Source organism: Pleurodeles waltl, chromosome 7 (assembly GCF_031143425.1).
Source record: "Pleurodeles waltl isolate 20211129_DDA chromosome 7, aPleWal1.hap1.20221129, whole genome shotgun sequence".
In the NCBI taxonomy this organism is placed as follows: Eukaryota; Metazoa; Chordata; class Amphibia; order Caudata; family Salamandridae; genus Pleurodeles; species Pleurodeles waltl.
In genome coordinates this window covers 366,491,486-366,517,653 of record NC_090446.1, presented here as the reverse complement: position 1 = coordinate 366,517,653, position 26,168 = coordinate 366,491,486, and the positions used below count along the sequence as shown (strand labels likewise).

Sequence of the window (26,168 nt, the reverse complement as noted above, 5' to 3'; positions counted from 1 at the left end):
AGTCAGAAGAGATGTGTTGGAATATATCAAACTGGACAAGGGAAGGCAGGTGGAAATTAAATACTGGGTATTGTTATTGTAGAGCATTTGGAGGATATCCCACAGGACAATCTGAGAAAGGTGGCTAAAGAGGTGCATGTGTTACTGACCAGGTGGAAGAACTTAAATTTGAATATCTACAGGCATGTGAATTTAGTGGAAATTACGATCCTCCCTAAGCTGGCTTACCTTTTCGACTGCATCCCACACACCTTCCCAAGGGATGCCATCGATAAGATTCATGGGAAAATAACTAGCTTTATTTGGGTTCTGGGCTTGAAAAAACCAAGGCACAAGCTAGTGAAGGAAGGCCTCTCTAACGGATCTGAATCTGTTTTGATTGGCTTTTCAGTTCAAGAAAAGCAGAATGCCCCTGAGTATTTCAGGACCACAACCTGGAGAGAGATTTGGCTGCGATGGTTAGGGACCTGGGACATGGTATTTTCCTATACAAATTTGGCGCCTGAAATGTTTTAAAAATCGTATGACTAAAGGTCTTGCAAGCTGCTTTGAGTATCTTTTCAGAGCTGGAAGCTTCTGGGTACTTGTTATTACTCAGATTTTGCTCCTGTCTGGGATTCTCCAGGTATTCAAGATAAGCTGAGCGTTCCTGCTACAGGAGAAAGGTATTGTTACCTGGGAGGAGGGGGGTGGATTTCTCAGCTCAGGGGGTTTTACCTTGGAAAGTTCTGAAAGATAACACTGGGGGATCCTTGTCCAGATTTAAATATCTGCAACTATCTTCCTGGTTTTCAAATGCAATCTGGGAGAAAAGAGATTTCTGGGAGGTTAAATCATTACTGCAGGATGTACAGCCTCAGCGCAAGGAGGTAGTGGCTTGATACTGGCAATGACAGGAAAACGGTGGCGCACCAGTTAGTTTGGGAAGGAGTCATACAGAGTGACAAGTTTTTTGTGGCAAACATCCCTGAACCAGCTGTATTCTGTGGTTAAGCCAGCCAACCTGAAGCAGAACCATTTTTATACCAATCAGTTATACTTAACACCTCAAAGGATCGCAAAGTTTGTGCAGGCGCCGACACCTAGGTACCAAAGGTGTTGCCTCCTGGAAGCCAATAACGAACACCTTTTTTATTCCTGCCGTGGTTCTAGGGGTTTTTGGGAGGATGTTGAGACTATAATTAGAGATATCCTGGGGGGGCGACATCAAGTTTAACCTTGGGTTGGTGGTGTTCAGGGTAGATGTGGACTTGTGGGGTCGCCTCAGTAAAGCACAGAGGGTTTTATTTTACCTTGTACTCCTGGCCAGGGGAGAGATCTGTAGGCATTGGACTGATCCATCTACTCAAGCGCATCAGTCTGGCTTAGAGTGGTACACTGGACTTGTCACTTGGATTGGGGTGTAAGATCAACAGGACTTGCAGGACATGGGCCGATTTTGTTAGGTGGCGTTGTGAGTTAGTAACGGAATTGGTAGAATAAACAGTCCTATGATTACACCAGGCGCCGCTATGACTGATGAGTCCTCTAGGCGCAGGTTGAGAGAGTGGGCTTATGCATGTGCAGCAGGCTGAGGGTCTGATAGTATCGAAATAGCCGAGTTTTGCAGACATTACGGTGATGAGGACAAACGCGCAACAAGTCCTATAGTGCCTTCCAACATGGCCATAGCAGAGGAACCACATCATACTGGCAGCTATAACTGCCGAACATCAGTGAGTCTTGTAAGAAATTGGGTATTACCTTGGGGGTGAGCAAGTCTTACATGTTCCCGGTGCACAACAAGGCAGCCCCCGGAGGACTTGGGACCTTGCTGTGAGAACCGGATCCCTTTTAATACCTAGGAGTCTGAGTATACCACGATCCAGATGACCTGTTGAATGGAAATACAAGTAAAGCAATCAGGTCCCTCAAGGCCAGCACCTCTTTCTGGGCGACAGTGCCACTCTTGGTTGCAGGCAGGACGGCCCCGCTGAAAATGCCCTGCCTGCTATACTTCTTTACGATGCTTCTGATTTGGATCCCAGCCTCCTACTTTCACAACAAACAAGATTATAGCGAGCTTTAGCTGAAGATTGGGCCTACGCAGAGTTGCCTTGGCCACCCTGCAGCATCCTGTGACAGAGGGAGGGCTGGCTGTCCCAGATTTCAAGGCCTACTATTTGGTGGCACAGATGCAATGGCTTGTGCAATGGGTGGCTAGCAGGCAGAGAAATACCACCATCTACTCCAGCGGGTACTAGGCTGACCTGCACTCTACTTGGCCTCCTGTCGCCGAGGACCCAGTCTCAGTAAGGCGCGAATTTGGGTCCCTTACTCTCCAGAAATACTGTTCAAATACCGCAAAGCGCCTTATGGAGCAAAGTGGAATTGGAGGCATAAGTAACAACAATGGGGGCCCTCTTCAAGGAGGGAATGCTCCTTCTCTTTGAGGAACTGCACCTGAGGTATGACCTGCCCCAGTAACACTTCCTATTACCTAACGTGATAAATGCTGCTATTCGTAAGCACTGGTGATCTGGCATAGCGGAACCACCGGGAGCAGCTTACTACCAAGTACATCCTGACAACGTCAGGAACATACAGGGCTGTCACTTGTTTATACAGATGCTACCAGGCGATGTTATGGCCCCTCTGACCACGCTAAAGGGTAAATGGGAAGCTGATCTTGACTTGGTCATAGGCGACAGGAACTGGGGGAATATCCTATACAACACCGCTAAAGTGGCCAGAAACTCTAGGTTTAAACTTATCAATCTTTTTACACTACACAGGGCATACCTTACACCTGGGAAACTCAATCGATATTTTCCACAGATAGAAATTGCATGCCCACACTGTGGAGCAATAGGGGTGGAATTCTACCATGTTTTGAGGCTGTCCAGAGCTAGTTGCTTATTGGGAGGATATCAGAGACACTGTCCACTAGCACAGAGCGCAAGGTCCCTTGTGTAGCCCAACATTGTCTCCTGTGGTGGTTCCAACACACAGCTAAGAATAAAGTCACTAGTCGCTTCCAGGACCTGGCTTTAGTCTTTGCTAAAAAGGAGATCGCTAAGAACTGGAAGTGCCAGAGAGGCCCTAACCTACAAGCACGGAGAAGAGAATTTAGAAAGTGGGCGGATTACGAGGCGGAGGTGAGACTCCAGATGCAAAAAGGTGGAAGGGTTCCATGGAAGTGGCACGGGCTTGGGGGAACTTAGAAGGCTCTTGAGGAATCAAGAGGACTGTCCGCCAGATGAAAGCTGAGCCCCTCCATCAGACACTACTGACTGATATGGGTGGTGGACCCCGATATGTCACTGATAACCTCAAGCCGAGCCTATAGCCTCCAAGTAATAGCTCTAGGAGAGTTAACAGGACGGCTAATGTCACTTATTACTCGATGCACCACAGGGTGTCAAGGTTGTTCAAGGAACATGTTCATTGCGAATTCAAGATGGTCTTTTATACTTGGATTATGATCCATGAACATTACACTATCATATACGTGTACTAAATCTGTTGACTGTTACACAGAGACTGACAAAATGATCTTATAAAATATGTATGCCATTGTTGATGCTAAGCTCTGATGGTAACACTGCACTGTCTTTGAATACTGTGTTCAGACATTTTGAAAATACAAAGTTTGTAAAAAAAAAAAAAAAAAATTTTAAACAAACACCTACTTGTGGGGATGGGGGCGCAGCTATGGGCGAAGAGCCGACCTCAATTAACCCCAACTCTTACCAAGGTGTAACTACGGAAGTCACTACATTAACCTGAGCTCAACTCTGGTAGCTACGGCACAAAGCACACAGGTTTAACTTGGGACGATGTGTAAATTATTTATGCAGTACTAAAACAGTACCAAAGTCAACACAAAAAAATCCCAAACCAATTTAGAAAGGTAGAGTACATTTTAATAAATAAAATGACCAAGTAACAGTAAGGTAAACCAAGTTACGAATTTTTTATGTTTAAATGTGAATATGACACCAAAAAGTCTTAAGCACCAACTGCCGTTATCTGGCTAAGCTTGACTGGTACACTTGGACCCAAGTTAAGGACAACCATGGAGTGCAGGTCGAATACAGGAATCTGTATTGACCCAGTTGGACATTTTACCTTTGGGAATGGAAATCAAAAATCCTCAGCAGGGTAAGAAAGACTGGCCACAGAGTTCCAAATTTTCAATAGCTGCTGGATGAGTTCTCTGTGAAGCCATTGACATTTTTGGTGGAAAAGCTCAGAGTGGGAGAAATTTGAATTTCGCACCCACAGAAGGTACCTCGCCTGTCGAACTTTTCACAGCCTAGGCAGGAGAATATTTCTCCCTTTTGAACTTTCACACTTTTTTGGAGCTCAGATTCTTCAAGTGGGGCAAGGCTGCAGTCAAAGACTGCTCCACAAGGCTGGACATCATCTTCAGGAGCCCCAACTGAATCAACTTTTCTGCAGTGGAAAATCTCAGAGCAGGAGCAACCTCAATCTTTGGTCCAGGGGCAATAAAACTATCAGATAAGCTTTCAAGGGAGCAGCCAGTCCTCCAGAGGTCTTTAGATCCAAAATGTTTCTAAATACCAGGTTTCAGAAAAAGTTAGGAGGAATACACCGACACCAGCCAGGGTTCCAGATCCTTGGGGACAGAACTTGGGGATCAAGACTTACAAATAGAGGCCAGCAGGGTCTAGGCCTAGTCCAGTTGGAACAGGCTGGCTGGCAAGTTGCAGGAAAGGCCTTTATTGTAGCTTGTTGTGTCCCTGAACTTCAAAGGTCAGCCATGTGATGCTTAAAGTCTACTATGTCCTGGGTGCAAGAGGGAGAGCAGGCCCAGTCTTCTAAGCTCTTCTCATGTAACTAAGTGCTCTTCAGTTCATCCAACGGTCCAAAATGTTTTCTGAAGAGAATACTGTGGGTGCCACATTTATGCTGGGCACCACCTTGGGGTGGGGGGCAACTCTTGACCCCTCCCTAACCAATAGGGTGAGCGTTTCCAGGGACAACCCTGTCCACTTCTGCAGCACTTCCTGTGTGCTCTACCACAAACAATCCCAGTGTCCCTCTGCTCAAAACCAACATGATAGAAGCTTTACTCACTTGTGTAGATCTCCTGCATCCACCATAGAGGTGTGGCCAGGGAAATTAACAACCCACTGTGATCATTCAAAACAGCAACTCTAAGGGCACCTCCTTTCCTATTGAGCTTGGAGTCTGCCTGGCTAGGGGACGCAGCCAAAGCAGAGCCCAAGCCAGGTACTTCTAGTATTTTCCTGTGACTGGGTAGGCTTTTTGGGATTTATGTTCCTGGACACAGCCAAGATAATCATCTGCTCACAGGAACAGAACACCTCCACACACACACAAAGTCTGTCATAATTCTGGGAGCAAGTGCACACCTTATCAAGGGTGCTATCCAGCTGCCAGGTGACAATTTAAGTTCATATAAATAGGCCTCTAGAGGATTTAGGCATGGAAAAGGTAACTTTCTAAAAATACCTTTTACAAAATATCTATTACAAATAGGATTTCATCTATGAATTGGGCTTGCAGTAATTATTTCACAAAGTCTAAAAAAAACTTTGTAGCTGTTAATAGCAGGAGTTAAGAATATTACATGGAATATTGTATCCGAACGCATTCCTATGGAACAGCCAACCCTCTGTACAACGAAAATAGCTTTTCTGGCTTTTTCACTGTAGCGGCAGATTTAACAATAACATGACAGATCTGCAGTCAGTTTACAGTGTCACTCTAAATGGATAGCCAATGGGTGTTGCAGTCTGCTTGTGACAGTTACTGGCCCTGATTACACTTTTTACCCAGCACTGTAGGGGGGAGGGGGTAAATTTTTTCAGGTTAAAGGGGTGGCACAGGCATAGTACCACTAGTTAGCAGTGGTAAAGTGCAGAGTTAGACAGCCACAAATACAGTTACAGCAAAAACCTGGTGCAATGCCACGCAAAAGATCGTCATTTCCAACAACATTATAGAGGCCTGCCATGCTGTTCTGTATCTCACGTCAAGACCTGAGAGAGGTCTACTGCACCTTATCAAGGCCCTGACCTAGGCAACCACAAAGGATGCACCACAAAACCCAGTGACAAACCACATCCAAGTAAACGGTTAACATGAGGCTTTAATCTAAAAACTGAGACTGTCTTGGGCTAAGGAAGCTAATTCAGTACATGGATTATTAATGATTGCCACAGAAAACTATATGACCAAGATATTCAAATTGATCTATAATTTACAGCTTTTTATTCTTGAGCCTCATTCCTGCATACGGTCTCTTTACTGCTTGAACTCTATAGCTGCCTGAAGAACTTTGCTACAACCCTGTACTTATGTTTTGTACAATCCTTTAACTGAACCTTACCAATGTGCTTATAATTCAGTTTGCTTTGAGAATATATTACTTATCTTTCAAATTAGACAAATACTTGGGCTAGACAATGAATTATTGTGTTCAACTGTGCGAGTTCGGAGCCTCTACGCCCTACACTACCTCGAAAGGTCTTGAGTGCTCACCCTCACTATCCTGCTGCAAGCGCAGAAGGGGTGTAACTGCAGAACCAGAACAGCATGAACCCCGAGGAATATGCCCTGAACGACCATGGTTGAGACCCAGTGGCCCCTGCTTGCTCTGTGGCCTCTCAAATAGGGACAAACAATCACATACAAGTTATATTGTGAGCGCTGCAGACAGATGGACAAGGCATTAACAGGCGCTATCTGAGCTAGATCAAGATGAAGTGCTGCATGCATTTTCTCTCCCTTTCCCACACGTCCCTCTTTCCTCGATAGTGTTACTTACCAGGTATGCCAGTTTTGGCAATGGCTGCAGCAGCATGATCCTGAGTGGAGAAAATGTTGCAGCTGGACCACTGCACCTGCAAAAAGTTTAGGCGAGCACAAAGTTAGTTCTAGAGAATCAGAGAATACACAAAAGCAAGCTTTTCTGGTATTGAAATACGAAAGTGGTTAAACAAAATGGTTCAATGCACTTTCACTAAGCTGCAACTTTAGTGGACGTGCAACTCAGTACAATATAGTGTTTAAGACTTAGTTCTTTTTCTCTTTTGCTTTTAACAATACAAATGCCATTCTATGTCAAAGTGTATAACACTTAATTCGGGGGTCAAAGAGAGAAGCACATGGCTCTCCTACAAATTCCAAGTCTTTAATGCAGTCTTATGAAAGAACATTTCCAAGTAACCATTTGTTTATGGGGTCTGCTCAGAAGTGAAAACACTTGATCAAGAAAGCAAACTTCAGGATTTCTGAAGAGAGAAAATCCATTTCACCCCAGGAAAGAAGCATACTAATCTGTCCAAAACAACATGCATTGATCAAGCCTAACAAGGGCATCTCAGAGTTCAAAGGTGGAGTATACACGGGGCACAAGAAACATTTACCGTCATGTAAAATGCAAACATTATGCTCATCGTTACTCAATGTAGCAATGGTCAGTTCTGAGATTCAAAATAAACTACAATTTTAAACTATCTCACTGTGTTAAGATTATTCTTTGGTAATTCAGCTAGGGTAAGTACTGGATTTAACTAGTTCCCCTCTGCAGTGAGTTACTTGTCTCACGATATCAGGTCATGGGATTTGTCAATTAGATCCTTTGTTAACAGCTACTGCCATGGGACTGAGCGGTCACGAGTAACAACTGCCTGAGATCAGGCACTTTTCGAAACGGCATTGGACATATTTAGTCTAGCTCTTTTTAGTCACAAAGATGTATTATGTTTGTGAAGCTGTCAGCTCTACATGCTTGCGAGCCACTCGTTTCGGCGCTGAACCTCTTAGGGCTTCACCTCTAGCTGTGGCAATCCGTTCTTAATTACTGCTATTCAGAACCCTTCTTGAGGATCAGATACTAATACCATTATATATGCATCCTTGGAAAGAACTGCATAACAGCGTGACCCAGAACACAAATGCATTCTTCTGTAAGGGTTTAGTTTTTGCATCCAAGAAATTATGCAGGGAATAAATGGCCTTCATGAACAGTGTCGCCCTTCTATAAGGACAGTGTGATTTATTTTCCGCAAGTTCAAATGAGGTTGCTGAAAGCAAAAATTGCAAAACTCACATCTATGCTCGCCATATTTATTGGCTGGGGGAGCCCAATCACCCTCATTCTGCTCAACACCAAAAGGTGTTCGACATGGTGGCTTTCTGCGGGAGGTTAGGGCACAGGTGGGATTTTGCTCACATGATAGTCCTGAGGCAGTGGTTTAATTCCACTAATTTACGATGAGCGCTTTTCTAATGAACGGTTACCCACATTCACAACTCTGTGGCATGTGTATGAAGCCTTGGACTGTTCTCAATCCAGAAAGTAAAGAGTACCTGCCTTAAATGTTAGAGGTGCATGGGCGTAGGAAGTGTGGGGGACGCAGGGGACGTATCCCCCCCAGATTTTGGAGGGTGGGGGCACGGGGGACGAAGGTGGGGGGGACAAGGGGACAAAATAATTTCCCCTTTTACATCTATTATTCAGAGGGCCATTAGCGCACAAAAGCGCTACTTATAATAGGCCTGTAGGGACCATCCTCCAATCTGATGGTAACAGAATGAAGGTGAGTCAGGAGGCCCTCTGCCATTTAGTTTGTCCTGTTCACAGCTGAGGGCATTAAGGGTGCTCATAACAAAGGGCACGAGGAGGAGAAGAGTTTTGGATGATTATTATCTGCATCACCTGCTGCCACCTTGAAGAGGAGCACTGCAGGAGGCCTTTAAGAGGAGCTGCAGAACAATGAGGAAGATCTAAAGAGGAAACAGAGTCCCACTCAGCCTGGTGCCGGCAGGCTAGAAAGGAGACTGTGAAACACAGTATTTGCCTAAGATCACACCAGTTGGTGAAACAGTGAAGTCGAAATTGGGCCCAGATTTTACCCTTTCCCACAACAATTTAGGTTTTAGAAGGGTATATTTTTCTAAGATTTATGCTTAATGCTTTTTTATCTAGGTAATGAAGGGCTTGATTATAGCGTGGCTAACAGGGAGAAGCCATATTTCATTTTGGGCCCTTATGCCTAGCGTTATTATTTATGTTGTTATCGTTACATACTTAAGCATATTGAAGTATATTATATTTTCTTTATCTTTTCTTCACTCTACTCTGAAACAATCTACCCTATGCCACTGCACCCTATACCTCTTTTCTCCACTCTGTGCTACTCTACGCCCCTGCACCCTATACCTCTTTTCTCCACTCTGTGCTACTCTACGCCCCTGCACCCTATACCTCTTTTCTCCACTCTGCTACCCTACGCCCCTGCACCCTACGCCTCTGCTACCCTACGCCCCTGCACCCTACGCCCCTGCACCCTACGCCCCTGCACCCTACGCCCCTGCACCCTACGCCCCTGCACCCTACGCCCCTGCACCCCTGCACCCTACGCCCCTGCACTCTTCACCACTTTACTCAAAACCAATGCACTCTATGCCAATCTACTCTGCACCACAGCACTCTATTCAACTGCTTTCAATGCCACTGTACTCTACACCACAGCACTCTAGGCGACTGCACTCTATGCCACTCTACAATACACCACTGTACTCTGCGACCCTCTAATCTGCAACATTACACTCTGCCACTGAACGCCACAGAACTCTACTCTGCACTACTGCATTCAATGCCACTGTACTCTGTCCCAATGCACTCTTTTCTGCACCACAGCACTCTAATCTACTCTACACCACCCCACTGTAGGCACTTCACTACTTTGAAATCATCTCCTCTATGCCACTGCAATCTACGCAATTCCACTCTTTGCTATGCCAGTCTAATCTACCCTGCACCACTCCAATATACCCTGCGCCACTCCAATCTGCTCTGCACTGCTCTATGCTACTGCACTCTACATCACTGTGCACCACTCTGCAACAATCTACTCTTCACTATACTGTACTCTGCAGCAATCTACTCTACACCACTGCCCTTTATGACACTCTGCTCTTCAACACTGCACTCTGCCACTGAACTATACTCCTCTCTACTCTGCACCACGGCACTCTACTCTGCACCGCTCAACTATTTGCCACTCTACTGCACTCTACACCAATGTACTATATGCCACTACACTCTATGCCACTCTATTCTGCATCACTGCACCCTGCACCAGTCTACTCTACCTTGCACCACTCCACTCGACCATGCACTGCATCACTCTACGACATCACTTTGAACCACTGCAATCTATGCTGTGCCACTCCACTCTGCTCCCCTCTTCTCTTCACCTATCTACGCTACTGCACTGTACACTAAACCAGTGCAGTCTTTGTCAATGCACTCTACACCACTTTACTCAAAACCAACGCACTCTATTCCACCACACTCTACACCAATCTACTTTGCACCACTGTACTCTATGCCACTTCACTCTAGACCATCCAACTCCACTCTGACACTTCACTCTGACATTACACTCCATGATACTAGACTCTGACACTATTCCATTAAACACTTTCTCCACTCTAACTCCCTACACAACTCCCTATACGCAACTCCATTCCACTTTACTCCACTATGCCACTCCACACCACTCTATTCCACTTCAATCTACAATACTCTACTCAACGCCACTGCACAACCCTCTGCCACTCCACTATACAACAATGTACTATGCTCAACAGCACTCTACCCAACTTTCTCTATGCAAGTTCACGTTACTTTACTTCACTCTACCCCAGTTCACTCATATTTATGCCTTTCCACTCTACGACACTATTACACTGTGACACTACTCCACTCTACTACTACTTTATGGCATTGGCGCTTGATTAGAGATTCAGATCTCCATTGATTGCCTTGTCACTCATATGAGACGCGAGTCCGATTTATCTTGGCCGTTTTGGTTACAAGCACTCTGTACCCCTTTTAACTCAAGCTTAACGAAGGCTTAGGATGATCCTGATACTCGTCTAGGGGATCGAAATATCGTCGGCCAAAGTACCTTGACTTGAATTTGTGATATTGTACATAAGTTGGCATAAGCATAGGTACTATGAGCTAATGACTTCTTGATTCACTATTTGAGTCATTCATGTAAAAGTGGGTGTATAAAAGCTTGTAAATCATTATTGTGGATGCTTACCTTGTAGGAAAGTAGCCTCTTTCCAGATTGGTTACCCCCACACTTGACCTGTTTGCCAGTGTGAGTGTGTCTACTGGGATCCTGCTAATCAGGACCCCAACAGTTATGCTCTCTCCCTTAAATTATGGTTGTTCCATACTGGTAACTCAGTATTTCACCCAAGATTGGCATACTGGTGCCCCCTTATAAGTCCCTATTATATGGTACTTGGGTACCCAGAGCACTGGGGTTCCAGGAGATCCCTATGAGCTGCAGCATTTCTTTTGCCATAGGGTGCCCATGCAAAGGCTTCTGCAGGACTGCCATTGCAGCCTGCGTGAAAAGGTGCATGCACCCTTTCACTGCCAGTTACACTGCACCAGGTCACTTATAAGTCACCCCTATAGCAGGCCCTCCAGCCCTGAGGGCAGGGTGCAGAGTACCTGTGTGTGAGGGCACCCCTGCACTAGCAGAGGTGCCCCTACGACCTCCAGGACCATTTCCCCAGACTTCAGGAGTGCGGAGATGCCATTTTACATGTGTACTGGAAATAGGTCACTCCCTATTCCCAGCTACATAATGGTAACTCCAAACATAGGTATGTTTGGTATCAAACATGTTGGATTCATACCACAAGGCTTTTGCAAGCATTGGTTGTATGATTTCATGCACTCTTGGTGGCTCCTTAGAGTACCCCCAGTATTGCCATTCCAGCCTTCTGAGGTTTTCCAGGCAGCCCCAGCTGCTGCCACCTCTCAGACAGGTTTCTTCCCTCCTGTTGCTTGAGAAGCTCAAGCCCAGGAAGGTATAACAAAGGATTTCCTTTGGGGGAGGGGTGTTACACCCTCTCCCTTTGGAAATAGGTTTGGAAGGGGTAGCTTCCTTCCCCAGGCCACTGGAAATGCTTTGAAGGGCACATTTGGTGCCCTCCTAACATAATCCAGTCTACATCAGTTCAGGTACCCCCAGCCCCTGCTCTGGCACGAAACTGGACAAAGGAAAGGGGAGTGGCCACACCCCTGTCCATCACCACCCCAGGTGTGGTGCTCAGAGCTCCTCCAGAGGGTCCCTGGGTTTTGCCACCTTGGATTCCAAGTTGGCAGCGAACTCTGGGAGCATCTGAGTGGCCAGTGCCAGCAGGTGGTGTCAGAGCCTTCCCCTGATATGTGCTTACCTGTTTAGCTGACCAATCCCCCTTTCAGGGCTATTTAGGGTCTCTCCTTTGGGAGGATCTTCAAATTCAGATTGCAAGACTCCAGCAGGAATCCTCTGCATCCTTTACTTCACCTTCTCACCGAAGAAACTGCATATGGACCCTTCAGGAACTCAACTGCAACAACGAAGCAAAGACGACTTCTGCAACATTGTAACTTCAGCTCCTGCCAGCAACTGCAGCTGTTTCACGGTTGTGCATCCTCAGAGGACAGCCTGTCTTCAGTCTGCACTAGAAGAATGAACGAATCACCCTTGGAGTGAAGGAGTCACTCCCCTGCTTCAGCAGGCACCTCTCTGCAATGACGACCATCTGCATGGGTCCCCTCTCCTGACGAGTTGCATGGATCCTGCATCACAGGTGGTAGACTGAAGTGGTCCAGATGGTCCTGACATCCTACTGTCCAACTTTGGTGGAGGTAAGAGCTTGCCTTCTCACGCAAGACAGTACCCCGTGCACCTCGTGTTTTTCAGTTGCCAAGGCGTGTGGCATCCTTCTATGAAATTCTTTGTGCACAATGTAGCTCCGGCCCCCAGCACTCCTTCCTGAGATGCACAGCTTCCTGAGTGGTTCTCAGGCGGCGTGGGATCCTTTGATTTGTGCTGCGTGGGCCTCCTTTTGCAACTCCTTTGTTTCCGTGCTGGGGGACTCCTGTGTGTGCTGGCTGGTATTCTGTGGGCTCTCTGAGTTGCTGAGAGCCCCCTCTGACTCTTCCTCCTGGGTAGAGTCCACCAGGTCCCTCCTGGTCCCGGGCAGTGCCATTTTCCACTAACCGTGAGCTTTGCGTGTGCCAAGGCTTGTTGGTGGAATCCAGCGATGCAAACAAGACTGCAATCATCTATCCGGTGTGGGATATCATCTGCACCAACCTGCATCCATCTTCTTGAGTGCAGTACTGACTGTTGTTCTTCACCAGTGGTTCTTCTTTTGCACCTTGATTCGGGTTAGTGGGGGCTCCTGTCCTCCCTGGACTCTTCTGTGCTTCTTGGACTTAGTCCCATTCTTCCACAGGTCTTTAGGTCCAGGAATCCACCCTTTTTGTCTTGAAGTATCTTCTGGTTCTTCCATTATCTTCTTTCTCGTGTTCTTGTGTGTTCTGGGAAAGTTACTGTGATTTACTCCTGCTTTCCTGGGCTCTGAGGTGGGTTCTATTACTTACCTTTGGTATTTTCTAATACTCCTGGTGCCCCTCTACACACCACACTTGCCTAGGTGGGAAACCGACATTCGCATTCCACTTTTAGTACATAGTTTGTGTTGCCCCTAGGCCCATTTCTAACCATTGTGATTTTCACTACTTGCACTGTTTTCTGTTTTTATTGCTATTGCTGCATACTAGTGTATATAATTGGTGTATTAGTTGCCTCCTAAGGGAGTATAGTCTCTATGGTATTTTGGGCATTTGTGTCACTAAAATAAAGTACCTTTATTTTTGTAACACTGAGTATTTTCTTTCATGTGTGTGAGTACAGTGGTATTGCATGAGCTTTGCACGTCTCCTAGATGGGCCTTGGCTACAACCACCCCTAGAGAGCCTGGCGTCTAGGCACTGCCTACATTTCACAAATAAGGGATAACTGGATGTGGTATAAGGTGTAAGTACCATAGGTACCCACTACAAACCAGGCCAGCCTCCTCCAAACCATTGCACTATTTAGGTTACTTTTTAAATTTTTCTTGTAATTGGCGACATTGGGTCATCCAGATAACTTGTAGATGTTTTCCCACTACATTTGATCTTTTATATTTTGATTGAATAAATGCATAAAACATTCCATTTGCATACTACTTTAATATCATTGTTTATGGGAGTGGTGTTGTATTTTTTTCCAGGGACCCCTGTTCCTTCAAAGTTAAGTTTACTGCTCCATTCTAGGACACTCTACTTACTCCATGATACTATGCCACACCAGTCAATGACACATTCTCCTTTATGCCATTAACTTTGAGCCATGCTGAATAGTAGTCTCACTAGTGTACAGCATGTCTAAAACACATTGGCAAAGGTAATAGAACTTACATAGGCGAGACCTATTGGCTTTGCCACTGCTTGTTTATAAGGTATGAACTTTAAGGTGACTTGCAATATCCTTATGTACACAGGGGGTATTTTACCCCATATAATACATGGTCACACCACCAACTTTCCCACAAACCACTTAAAACCTTAGTGCATAGGTTCTGTCATTCCAAACTATTGGAGTAGAGCAGATGAAAGAAAAGCAACATTATTTTTTTTGCTTTAAACAGCTTTATTAATTATGCTCCTTGACCTGATCTGCCTTTTACCTTGGCTGCTAGCTCTGGCAGAAGGCATTGTAATGTCAGAACTCGAATGTAATAACCCTATCATAGTCATTTTCTGATGTCTTTTCTTTATAATCAGTGAATGTCTTCTTTACACGCTGTGACTTGGTGCATCACAGACGTTTCTAAAGAAATTAGGGACTACAGTTTATATAGAGATTAGAGAATCCATGTTTATATAGACTGTAGCTCCAAGAGTTTCTTCAGTTGAAATGCTTCTAGTTATGACTGATGTGGAGCTGAGCTTCCCAAGATCACACACAGGAGTAGAAGTGTTATTAGAAATATGGTTTCCGAGCACAGTTTACAACTATTGTACCTAATTGCTTTTGATCTCTCCAGTGCGGTTCCAATTGGCATGAGGCGAAGGGCATGATGGGTGTGGGGGGCAAAGGGTATGTTCTTCCTTTTTACCCTCCTACCTTGATTTGCTTGGTGCATGAAGATGCAAGGTTAATCAACATGTTATTTTCACATTTGAGCTAATTACTTTGTGAATTAAAATAACAATAAAAGATACTTTCAGACTGTGTAAACATGCCTTCCTTTTTCCCTATTTCACTTCCAATATATATGATTGTGTATATTTATCGGAGCCTGCAGTTCGTAAACAACGAGCAATTTGTGTAGGGTTGATTGAAAGTCCCCAAGGCTGTCCCTGTCCCCCCCCAGAAATGTATTGTCTCCTACGCCCCTGTAGAGGTGTACTAAAGGCATTCCTCTGCATGTAAAGAATTTGCCATTTACACTAATAATAGAAATAGGCAATCCTGGCTAGAGAAGAAAAAGCATCTTAATCCAACTATGGATATACATGGAATGACTCCTTACCCAAAGTGCAGTAAGCTGGGGATCTTTGAAATGTTAATACTAATACGAGTGAGTTCTTACGTGCATTACTATCAGAGAATGAAAAAAATCGCCTCTTTATGTTCCAAAATTTCTGGTCGAGTAAATTTGGTCAGCATGGTATCCAAGTTCTTCTATTTATTCTGAGCTCGGTCTATATTCATGCCCAATCCTTTTAACTTTTAGACCCTTTGATTGCTTCATTTAGATCGCAATATAGTCCCTATCTGTTCCCAAAAGTCAGCATAGGTGCCATGGAACTGAAGGAATCTCTTGAGGGTCGGACCCAGTTAGTCCAGAGCTTACACGAGGGTGAGGACTAGACCCCATGGCTCGGTGACCAGGCATGAGGGAGAAACCCGAGTCACCAACAGGCACACTTCCTGAGTCTATCAGTGTTGACCAGCTTCTCTTAACGTGGACATAAGGAGGTGCCCGAAGAGCCTTTCAGTAAGGAGTAGCAGCGCTTTTTATCCGACGTCCCCACATCTACTGTCTTACACATTGCATGTCTCTTACATAGATCTCAAAGCATAGCCTGACATGCTGGTGGTCAAGAACGGGAAACGAACTAGCTTTACATTTCTTTGCTCTGTGGTATTACGTATGTGTGAAGTTCCTATAATAAATTGTCCACCTGCAAACTAGGAAGTGTGCCGGCTTCAGTACAGGGTAAGCACCAACATGATCCTACCCATGGGAAAACCAGGAGCACACACACAGATTGACTGGGTACAAACTCAGAGGCTGGGGTAAACATCACGTCCCCCCACATGCCTATAAGCCTTTTAATAAGCCAATTGCACAGGGTAACACTCCCTCAGTTGTACAGCACACACCACCCATGCAAATGAGAATTCATGGACAGTGGAGTAACACAAAAAGATGCCCCACTTCAGACTGGCGAGGGGCCCGAAGCAGCCAAGCCTCCGTTAGTCTCGGGCAGGGATTTGTGGGGGGGGGGGGGGGGGGGGGGGGGACACGTGGCGCTGAGCTGGGGCCCAGGCCCTGCGCCACAGTGGCTACATAGGCCTATGTTACGTCCCCGCATAAAGGGGAGCTAAAAGCAGACGGCAATAAGTAGGCCGTTAACAGAAGCTGCATACCTGGGGTACTCTTCTAATAAAGACCAAGATGTCTAGTAAAAGCCGCTTACTGGCGACTGTCCGAAGACGAACTTGGAGCAGTAGCGATCTGTAAATTAGACGAGTGCTCAATGTGGGATGCACCAGGCTGAGGATTCAAAGTAAGGGCCAGAAATGAACATCTGCCGGAAATCCAAGTGTAGGTGCTGCTCTTTTATGAGGCAATAACATAACGAACTATCTTATGAATTAAGAGCATATGAAGATCTGTATTTTGGAGAACCGTTTAAGCAATATAAAATAACAGATACTATTTCTTTAACTTTTTACTTGCGAGCATTGCCATTTGATACACGAGCTAACCAAGTTATTTTGATTTTATTTTTTAATAGTTTGTGTTGTGCGGTGGGTGGTTTGTTTTTTTTAAACCCATTACATCTGCCAAAAAAAGCCACAATATTCAAGTGTCGATTCACTTCGCATGGGTGAGAACACAACATTACCTCTGCACCAAGTGCCACCAGAGTCTCAATGAGGACGGCAGTCTGCAGGGTCATGTGCAGGCATCCTGCGATCCGGGCCCCCTTCAAAGGCTTAGACTGCGAGTACATCTCCCTCATCTTCATCAGCCCCGGCATCTCATTCTCGGCGATATCGATAGCCTTGCGTCCCCATTCGGCCAGGCTGATGTCCGCTGCAAAAGGAGGAGAACGGAATAAGCGTAAATGGGGGAATAGGCAGTATCCATTCACAACCTGTGCGGCACTTGCGCCGAACCAGTCGCGATTATCAGAGGCAAGAGTGCTCTTAAGCCGCCGTGTGCCTGTTCAACCCGGAGGCATCTCAGCTTTGAATGTAAACTTAATAGAAAACCATTTACACAATACATAGCCTACTTTTTCGATACAAATGAATATCGAATTTGTAGAGCGTGCACCTATCCGTGTGCGCACTAAAAAGCAAAACGAAAGTGGATTTCCTAGTCCTTTACCAAGCTGCTGCGAACCACTCTGGACTTTCCCTTTGTTATATGCCGCCTCAGGAACCTTACTGGATGTTTACACTCAATCCGCACTTGCACCCAAATCATACCCAACTCTACTTCCTCGTTGCCCCGCATCGAACCTTGCATCCTCACCCGCATCTGTATAACTAAAACAACTCAGTCTAGACCCCGTTAACTAGTCAGCAGGCAATTGATAATGGAACAAGTCAAACAAATGTTGCTGTGCCCCAAATTTCAACATGCAGTCTGTGACCCATTAAGTGGCCATGTTTAAGTATAAGGCTTCAGCCCTTAGCAAAAACCTTATCCATACAAACAAAAACAAAAAAAGAAAAAACAGCAAAAAGCAAATTGTTTCAGGGTGGATAGCATCCCTGGTGAACGTACCTACGCAGGACTATGTCCGGCATGAATGGATATTTTCCGTGTGAATTAAAATGTCTGAACATAACCAACTGAACCCTGGCTAACCGAGGTAAATTAAACAGCAGGAACGTCAACTTCGGTCCGTCCAAGGAGGGCCCGTTGCGGGATAGACGAGCGGAAACTAAACATGTACGTTTCCATTAATTTTGATTGTGTCAATGTATTTTGTAGATACTAAGCATATCTGCCCGTGATTCATCCCTCCTGGACCTACGATGGACAACCATGATACAGGCAGATGGAAAAGTGAATTGCTAGTTAAGTCGAAAAAAAAATTGAGGATAATTTGTGTTTTAACTGCTATTTTTGTTGCACAACGCTTTTGACGATGCCAAAGTTTTCAAAGCAGCGTGATAACATGCAAAAGCCCCCCCCCCACCTCGGACAGCCAGGTTGAAAAATATATTTGTAAATAGTGTAGCGGCGACGTGCAAACAGCGAAGCCGAGGGCAATAAACTGATATAACCCTTACGTGGATAATGCATCTGATGCACAAATGTAATTTACAGGTCGCGGTTATAAAAGGCACAGAATGAGCACAACCCTCCCCCCCAGCCCCGTCGTGTTTTTTAAGGACAGACAGCTACAATAATTAACTTGCTGATTGTCTGGGACCACACCAGGATAAGGGGCTGAGGCAAGGAGGTGGAGATCTGATGCCTGCTGCAGGGGTGTCGGGGAGGGGCGGTGGTCAGAAATCTATCTACAGCTATGTAAAGGGGACACTATAACTGCATCTAAAACATTAAACGAAGCCTTCATGAAAACAATTCTAGAACTGTTCACAGAAAACCAAGATACGCGCGCGACTACAAAAGAGCAAGAAGTCAAGGCATTTATGTTTACGGAAGTAAATTTATGGTGGGTCTTAACTTGGCCCGAGGAGCAGAAGAACCTTTATAGAGTAACTGGTGCAACAGCTGTCGGCAGTTACGCGTGCTACGGTTAGAGTCCATCTCATAAGGCAAGATACGGTTCTGAAGGTGCCGTAGGTACCTTTTACAGCTACAATGGCACCGTTCGGATCCATCGGTATATCAAAATCATTTTAAGCCTAAATCGGGCAGAGGTGTCCAATTTGAATGTGTGTCAGCCTGAGGTGCTGGTTAGGAGAGCCCCATGGCTCTGGAGCTTATTTATACGTACAGGATATAGATGAATTTTATTGTTCTATATACTATCTCAGGGTAGAAGGTTAACGTACATGCCTTGAAAAAATCCATGTTGTCACCTCTCTTCTCAACTTTAAATGCTCATTGAGGCGTCAAACTTGGCCTAGCAATGACTTTCAGAATTTGGCGGCCTGCATCGAGATGGCAGTATCCTATGGATTTCTCTTTGTAAGGCAGTAGGATGATTCATGATGATATGCTGTTGCACAAAGTCCTATTTTGTTGGTTTTGCTGATATTTAATTTCTAGATGTGGAGGCATTTTCTTTGGAATGCTCTGTGGAGGATGCAAAATATCCTTAACATTGATCATTCTACTACAGGCAGCCAGTGAACTGATTGAAGGACTACCATCGCCTATTCTCCGAGGTGAAGGCAGAATACTTTATTAGGTGGGGCACAGCCCGGCGGGATGGGGGGCGCGGTGCAGTTCATTTGGGTGGCAGAAGGAATTTGGATCATTCAATCTTTTATAATATACATTTCCTGACGTGTTTGTACGATATGCAGAGGTTGCACTAGTACACAGCTGACATGAAGGGAAGGCAGAAGGCTTCAGTCCTTGTGTATTCGTCACCTCACGATGAATGACCTGTGGTGTAAGCAGGCCTCTGGATAGTTGGGGTACAAACGTAGGGATGTGGGGAGCAGCTCAAATGTTGTGCCTTCATTGAGTGAATCGCAAATGAGCATTTCCTGTGATAAAAACAATCTTATCTTAAACCCAACAAACGAAGAGCTGTATAAATTCTAACTGCAGTGTGTTCCAGGTTCACAAAGCTTGCCTCGAGAAACTCGAGATTATACTTTTATTTTATTTTAGGGGGCGGCACTCACAAAAGGAGAAAACTATGAGCAACTCCCCAAAAAAATAACGAGTCGCTAAAGAAAAGATAAATACACGGAAAAATGTAAACCAGGAAACCGACGTGCTTCGACAACCCCAAAGCCCTGCCCATGCCACAGATTACACAATAAGATGGGGAAAGGTATATATTTGCATCAGTGTGCAAGAAGACATTACTCCTCATAAGGGGAGGCTTATTCGATTCGTTGTTACAGCTTGTTTTACAGCCGTCTGGTGAATCATTGGAAGAGAATTCCCGGCAGGATAACTAGGTGGAGGAGATGAGCATTCAAGGACTTTGCAGACAGGACATGCAAAGATATCAGTCAAATCAAGTAAAGCTTTTACATTCACAGCTGCTGGAACGGCTCTGACAAAGCCAACAGGTCTTGTTTATATGTGTTAAAAAAAATTTAATTGATAGTTTGTGAGTGGTGCTGACCGAACAGTTGAGCATGTGTTGCTGGTGGGTAAATGTCTGCCGGAATACTTTATGTCGATTGCTGAATTTTAGTAGGTATGTGGTTTAAAGTAAGTAAATCAACCCCAAATAGCCATAAAAAAATCAACACGGAACTCAGCCTCCACAGAGACTTTAATGCAGTCTTAACCACCCAGTCACCCACCAGATCACGCTTGGTGGACATGTAATAGCAGTGCTGATAATTGTGTACTGCTGCTGTTTGCGCTGCTCAATCGACACTGCGTGTTTTCAAACCATTGTACGAATCAACTTTGGGTATTAACACTTTAAGGCATGTATTGGCAAAGCCAATAGGTCTCGCCTATACAAAAGTTACTGGCTTACCAATGTGCTTTAGCAGTTTTGTGCACCAGTGTAGCTGCTGTTCAGCATAGCTAAAAATTAGTGGAGTGGGGATGTGTCAGAGTGGATTTGATGTAGTACAGTGTTGTAGAGTGGAGTGGGGGAGCAGTGTCGAAGAGGTGAGTAATGGTCAATGGCAGAGTATTGTAGAGTGCAGTGTAGTAGAGTGGAGAGATAAGAAGGGGTGAATAGGGTGGAGTGGATTGAGGTAGAGGGAGTTGAGGTAGTGGGCTGGATTGGAGTGAGGTAGAGTGGGAAGGATTGAGTGGACTAGGGAGTATTGGAGTGGGGTGTTATGGAGTGGGGTGGAGTAGACTGGATCAGAGTGGGTGGGGAATGGGGTGATAGGACTGGAGCGGACTGGATTGGGGAGGTGGGATGGATTTGAGGGGGTGGCATGGAGGAGGTGGGGTGGATTTGAGTGGGGTGGACTAGGGTGAAGTGGGGCAGAGTGGAGTGATTCAGGGCCAACTGGAGCGAAGCAGGCCGAGAGGAGCAGGGCTGAGTGGAGCAGGGCAGGTCTGAGCCGGGCAGAATGGAGCAGGTAGGATTGGACTGGGGTGTGGCCAAGCCAGGTTAGACGGAGTGGGGGCAGGGTCGGGCCAGGGAGGGGGCAGGGCCAAGCAGGGTGGGGCTAGGCCAGAGCCAGCATTAGGGGCGATGCAGGGCCAGACAGGGCAGATTAGACTGGAGTGTGGTGGGATGGATTGAACTGGAGCGGGGCAGGCTAGACTGAAGTGCACTGGATTGGAGCGGGGCAGATTGGAGCGGGGCAGATTGGAGCGGGGCAGATTGGAGCGGGGCGGAGCGGGGCAGACTGGAGCGGAGCGGAGCGGAGCGGGGCAGACTGGAGCGGAGCGGAGCGGAGCGGGGCAGACTGGAGCGGAGCGGAGCGGGGCAGACTGGAGCGGAGCGGAGCGGGGCAGACTGGAGCGGAGCGGAGCGGGGCAGACTGGAGCGGAGCGGAGCGGGGCAGACTGGAGCGGAGCGGAGCGGGGCAGACTGGAGCGGAGCGGAGCGGGGCAGACTGGAGCGGAGCGGAGCGGGGCAGACTGGAGCGGAGCGGAGCGGGGCAGACTGGAGCGGAGCGGAGCGGGGCAGACTGGAGCGGAGCGGAGCGGGGCAGACTGGAGCGGAGCGGAGCGGGGCAGACTGGAGCGGAGCGGAGCGGGGCAGACTGGAGCGGAGCGGAGCGGGGCAGACTGGAGCGGAGCGGAGCGGGGCAGACTGGAGCGGAGCGGAGCGGGGCAGACTGGAGCGGAGCGGAGCGGGGCAGACTGGAGCGGAGCGGAGCGGGGCAGACTGGAGCGGAGCGGAGCGGGGCAGACTGGAGCGGAGCGGAGCGGGGCAGACTGGAGCGGAGCGGAGCGGGGCAGACTGGAGCGGAGCGGAGCGGGGCAGACTGGAGCGGAGCGGAGCGGGGCAGACTGGAGCGGAGCGGAGCGGGGCAGACTGGAGCGGAGCGGAGCGGGGCAGACTGGAGCGGAGCGGAGCGGGGCAGACTGGAGCGGAGCGGAGCGGGGCAGACTGGAGCGGAGCGGAGCGGGGCAGACTGGAGCGGAGCGGAGCGGGGCAGACTGGAGCGGAGCGGAGCGGGGCAGACTGGAGCGGAGCGGAGCGGGGCAGACTGGAGCGGAGCGGAGCGGGGCAGACTGGAGCGGAGCGGAGCGGGGCAGACTGGAGCGGAGCGGAGCGGGGCAGACTGGAGCGGAGCGGAGCGGGGCAGACTGGAGCGAGAAAAAAAGACTTTGCAAAATAAAGAACAAGTTAACTACAGAAAACAACTTTGCAATCTGGTTTGTCCTGCTGGGCATGTTTTTGCCAGTCCAACACTGTTTGCAGGGCCCTAGATTTAAAAAGAAGTACCTCAATCACATCGGAAGTAGAGGACAGACACAGATTAAGTTGAATCAATCAATCAGTGCTTGGTTCCTGCTCCACAGGCAGGAACGGAAATGATGCTAGGCCTGCAGTGACCAATTACGAGGCTGTAAAGATAAGTTAAACACATGCCAACAAATTGTAAGCAACGGGTAGACTGTAAGCCCACAGTAAGATTATAGTAGTCCTGAAGGGAAACTGCAGGCGCTGTCTAGCCAAGACCTTAAAAAGGCAAGGCTAGATTATCAAGCATGTGTTAAAAATATAGGAACTGGCCGAAGAGGGATTTCAGAATCCAAGAAAAGGATTTAACCACACTTCAAAACACATGAATCACCTGCTCGCTAAGCAAAATTCAAACACCTTGTGATGCAGCTGCATTGCTAGTTGATGAAATGCCTGAAAAAACCAAGTGAGACAAACAAATTGAGGTGGATAGCACAAATGTATGTTAGTGTCCACCATAAAGAAGAGCTGTAAGAAAGTGGGTAACTGATTCAGAAGGCTGTGGGGTATACATAATTAATAAATCCCCAACCTTGGTTCAACTGGGAACCAAGTACCTTGTTGCGGCACGTCTCATTTAGGTTAGCAAAGTAGAGCATTCCATGGTCTATTCCAGGGAGGTCGTGTGAACTGGCAAGAGTCTGTAGGCCCGCAACAAAATCCAACAAATAAATCAGGGCCCAGTCAGTGCTTCTGCTTATGAAAAGGAAAAGCATCAGGCACACACTACAGAATACTACACATTAATTTACATGTATACATACAATGGCAGGCATAAATACTCTTGTTGACACCTTAGCAGTTCATAACGCAACCAATTCCTAATCCATCTACCCACAATGCCTCCCCTAACCTACACTAGACAATATAATGGGGGGTGGGGGATAGTTACTGAAAGACCAAAAACTGTTGGCTTTGTCAGGTTGTCACTGCATTGATAAAAGAAATGTCACAGAAAACCTCTGCAACACCACTAAAACTACTAAGAATTGTATCATTTTACAATTACATCCAGCAGGGCCTGTAATAACTCAGTGTTAACCTTGTGATTATCATTAAAGTGTCAATATGTCAGTATCAATAAAACATTATCTACAAAATGTGTGCATAAGTCTTCTTTCCTTTTAGCAGTCTGAAGCACAGCCTTAGCACCCACCAAAAACGGTCCCTGCACTCCAGAGCCTCTAAGAAAAAGGCTAAGCTGCTGAAATGCTTTAAGTACAATGAGACTCTCAGATTTAGTGTAAACCCCAGGAACACCTAGGGTGACTTAAAAAAAAAAAAAACTTTCCAGGGACAGCCACATTATAAGCAGCCCTCCAACCACCTGTTTAATGTGGGTGCTGCCTCGGACCTTTCTGGTGCACCACAGGAAACAATATACAGTGCTTTGAGACCACCTGGGTGAGAAGCCAAGCTTTACAAATAATTGATTGATTGAATATACAAATTTCATAGCCCTCGGCAAGGGCTTATGAGGTGCCCCAGGCGTAGCTGACGTGGCAGCTGGGTCTTATGGGACAATCCCATGCACTGTTGTAGTATTCTCATTTGCTTTTTGTCCACTCAGGTGCCCTCTTTCTTGAGGGGCACCTGTGTTGTACAAAAAGCAGGCACACAAAAGCTGAACTCATGCAGCCTGGCCAGCTCCCGCCACTGCCATAGCTGTTGTGTGCTTACACAGAGGCAGAATCGTGTTTCTCCTGTCTACACTCCTTGACACATGGACAGGGAGAACACTTCTCTTTTCCTGCCTGCGTTCAGCGTGTGCTGCACTAAGCTATGTGCTTCATGCTCCCTGGCGTATGGTCCTGCCCAGAAGCTTCCATTCATCTGAGGGCAGAAGTGCTCATTGTTTGTTATGTGGTCCTCACATTGGTCCTTGGGAGTATGGGGGACCCAGGGAACAAAAAGCTTAACTTAAGAGGAGGCCGATGCACACCCCTTCCCATCCTCCAATTTGATTGCACTGACCCCTTGGCTCATCCCTTGGGTATCAGGCAACCGGTAGGGTGACGGTACTCACACTAGCAGACCTGGCCATCAGTGGCATTATACTTATGGGGTTTTCTTGGGAAGATTTAAGCAATGTTGGTGTCATTCGGCTCTTTGTTGTCGGCTCTAGCAACAAGACATTTTTCTTCAGGTGTCTCGGCCTTTACATTTGAGTTTTCTGTTAGGAGCTTGGTTTTCGATGGACTCCCCTCCTTGGAGGACTAATCTTTTGTCTGGGAGCCTGACACCCCTCCTGGGCCAGGGGTCTTTCTCAGTATTTCCCCAAGCCCTCCAAGGCCCAGTACCCTCCAGGTCAAAATGCCTCCAACTTTGCCACTTGAGCAGCTGGGAAGCAGAAATCCGTGTCCTACTCCGGGTCACACTCCTGCAAGACGAGTTCACAGAAGATCCAACTGAGCCCTCTATGGTCCAAATTGCAGGTCCACCCACATGAAATTCCCCAGAGGGTGTAGAGGGTGAGCACCACTGGCTCTGGAAAAACAAATCCAAGTCCTTATGTGCTAATGTTAAGTCAGAAGAAAAGTTCTTGAATCTATCCTTGAGGCAGGGGGTCAGGTGTCTTCTCTTTTCATATGGGATTTCCTCCCACATCGCTTCCACAGGATAAGACTGTTCTCAAAAGTCTCTTCTTTATGGAGGGGTTTTTAAGTGGGGGTAGAAAATTCTTTAAGGTAGGCACATCTTTGTAATCCTGTGGTGACATTACTTCATCTCTGCCCCAACCCTCCTTAACAGCAATTTGTGAATTTCTTAGATGGTGCCACCAAGTGGTCTACTGAAAGACCTCGGAGATTCTAAGCCCTGCTCCCGAGTACCACAAGTGTCTACCCCCTTCCTATGAAAAGGAAAGCCCCGCCTGTGACTCGCTCCAGAGCTCAGGCTATCCTCTCCTCAGTTAGCAAGAGGTGTGGTTATTGACTAACGGCCCTATTGTGTGAGGAGGCCTTTGTTCCTCAAGCTGGCTAGCAAGAGTAACTAACTCAGCCCAGCAGGGTGATTCAAAGGCCCAAACCATGTTAAGAGCTGAACCAGAGAAAAACAATAAACCTTAAAGTTTCACAAGGAGTGCAGATATGTTTAAATTAATGTCAGATCTGCATCTGGGATTGCGATTTACGATATTAATGTCAACTACGTCTAAAAGCCTAACAATGGTGAACCTGTAGTTGAGTGAAATTTTCACCTACATGATATAATACAAGGGAGCTGTGAGACTGGCTCCTTGTAGCAGTACCACCCCCCACCCCCCCCCCCCACACACACACACACACTTTTTGCCTGGTTTCTGAATGCAACCTGGACTAGAGTGCACTGGGATCTTGATAACCAGGTTCTCAGTGCCAGTGTTCTTTCCCTAAAACATGGTAAAAGTAATTGGATACATCTTTAGCTACCACTAAAAGTACATAGTAAAAGGTACTAAGGTACCTAGGGCATGGGGTACTAAGGGTAAGCCTCT

General features: G+C 46.7%; 1 protein-coding gene across 1 annotated transcript in view; it reads right to left on the bottom strand.

The window, feature by feature from the left end:
* Positions 1–26,168, bottom strand: part of AHCY (adenosylhomocysteinase) — a 124,734-nt gene that overhangs the window by 82,065 nt on the left and 16,501 nt on the right. Inside the window, exons 2-3 of the mRNA XM_069243818.1 lie at positions 17,033–17,223; positions 6,800–6,875 (exon numbers count right to left, since the gene is read on the bottom strand). Of these exons, the coding sequence (XP_069099919.1) occupies positions 6,800–6,875; positions 17,033–17,223 (267 nt within the window). The remainder of the gene's footprint in view (positions 1–6,799; positions 6,876–17,032; positions 17,224–26,168) is intronic.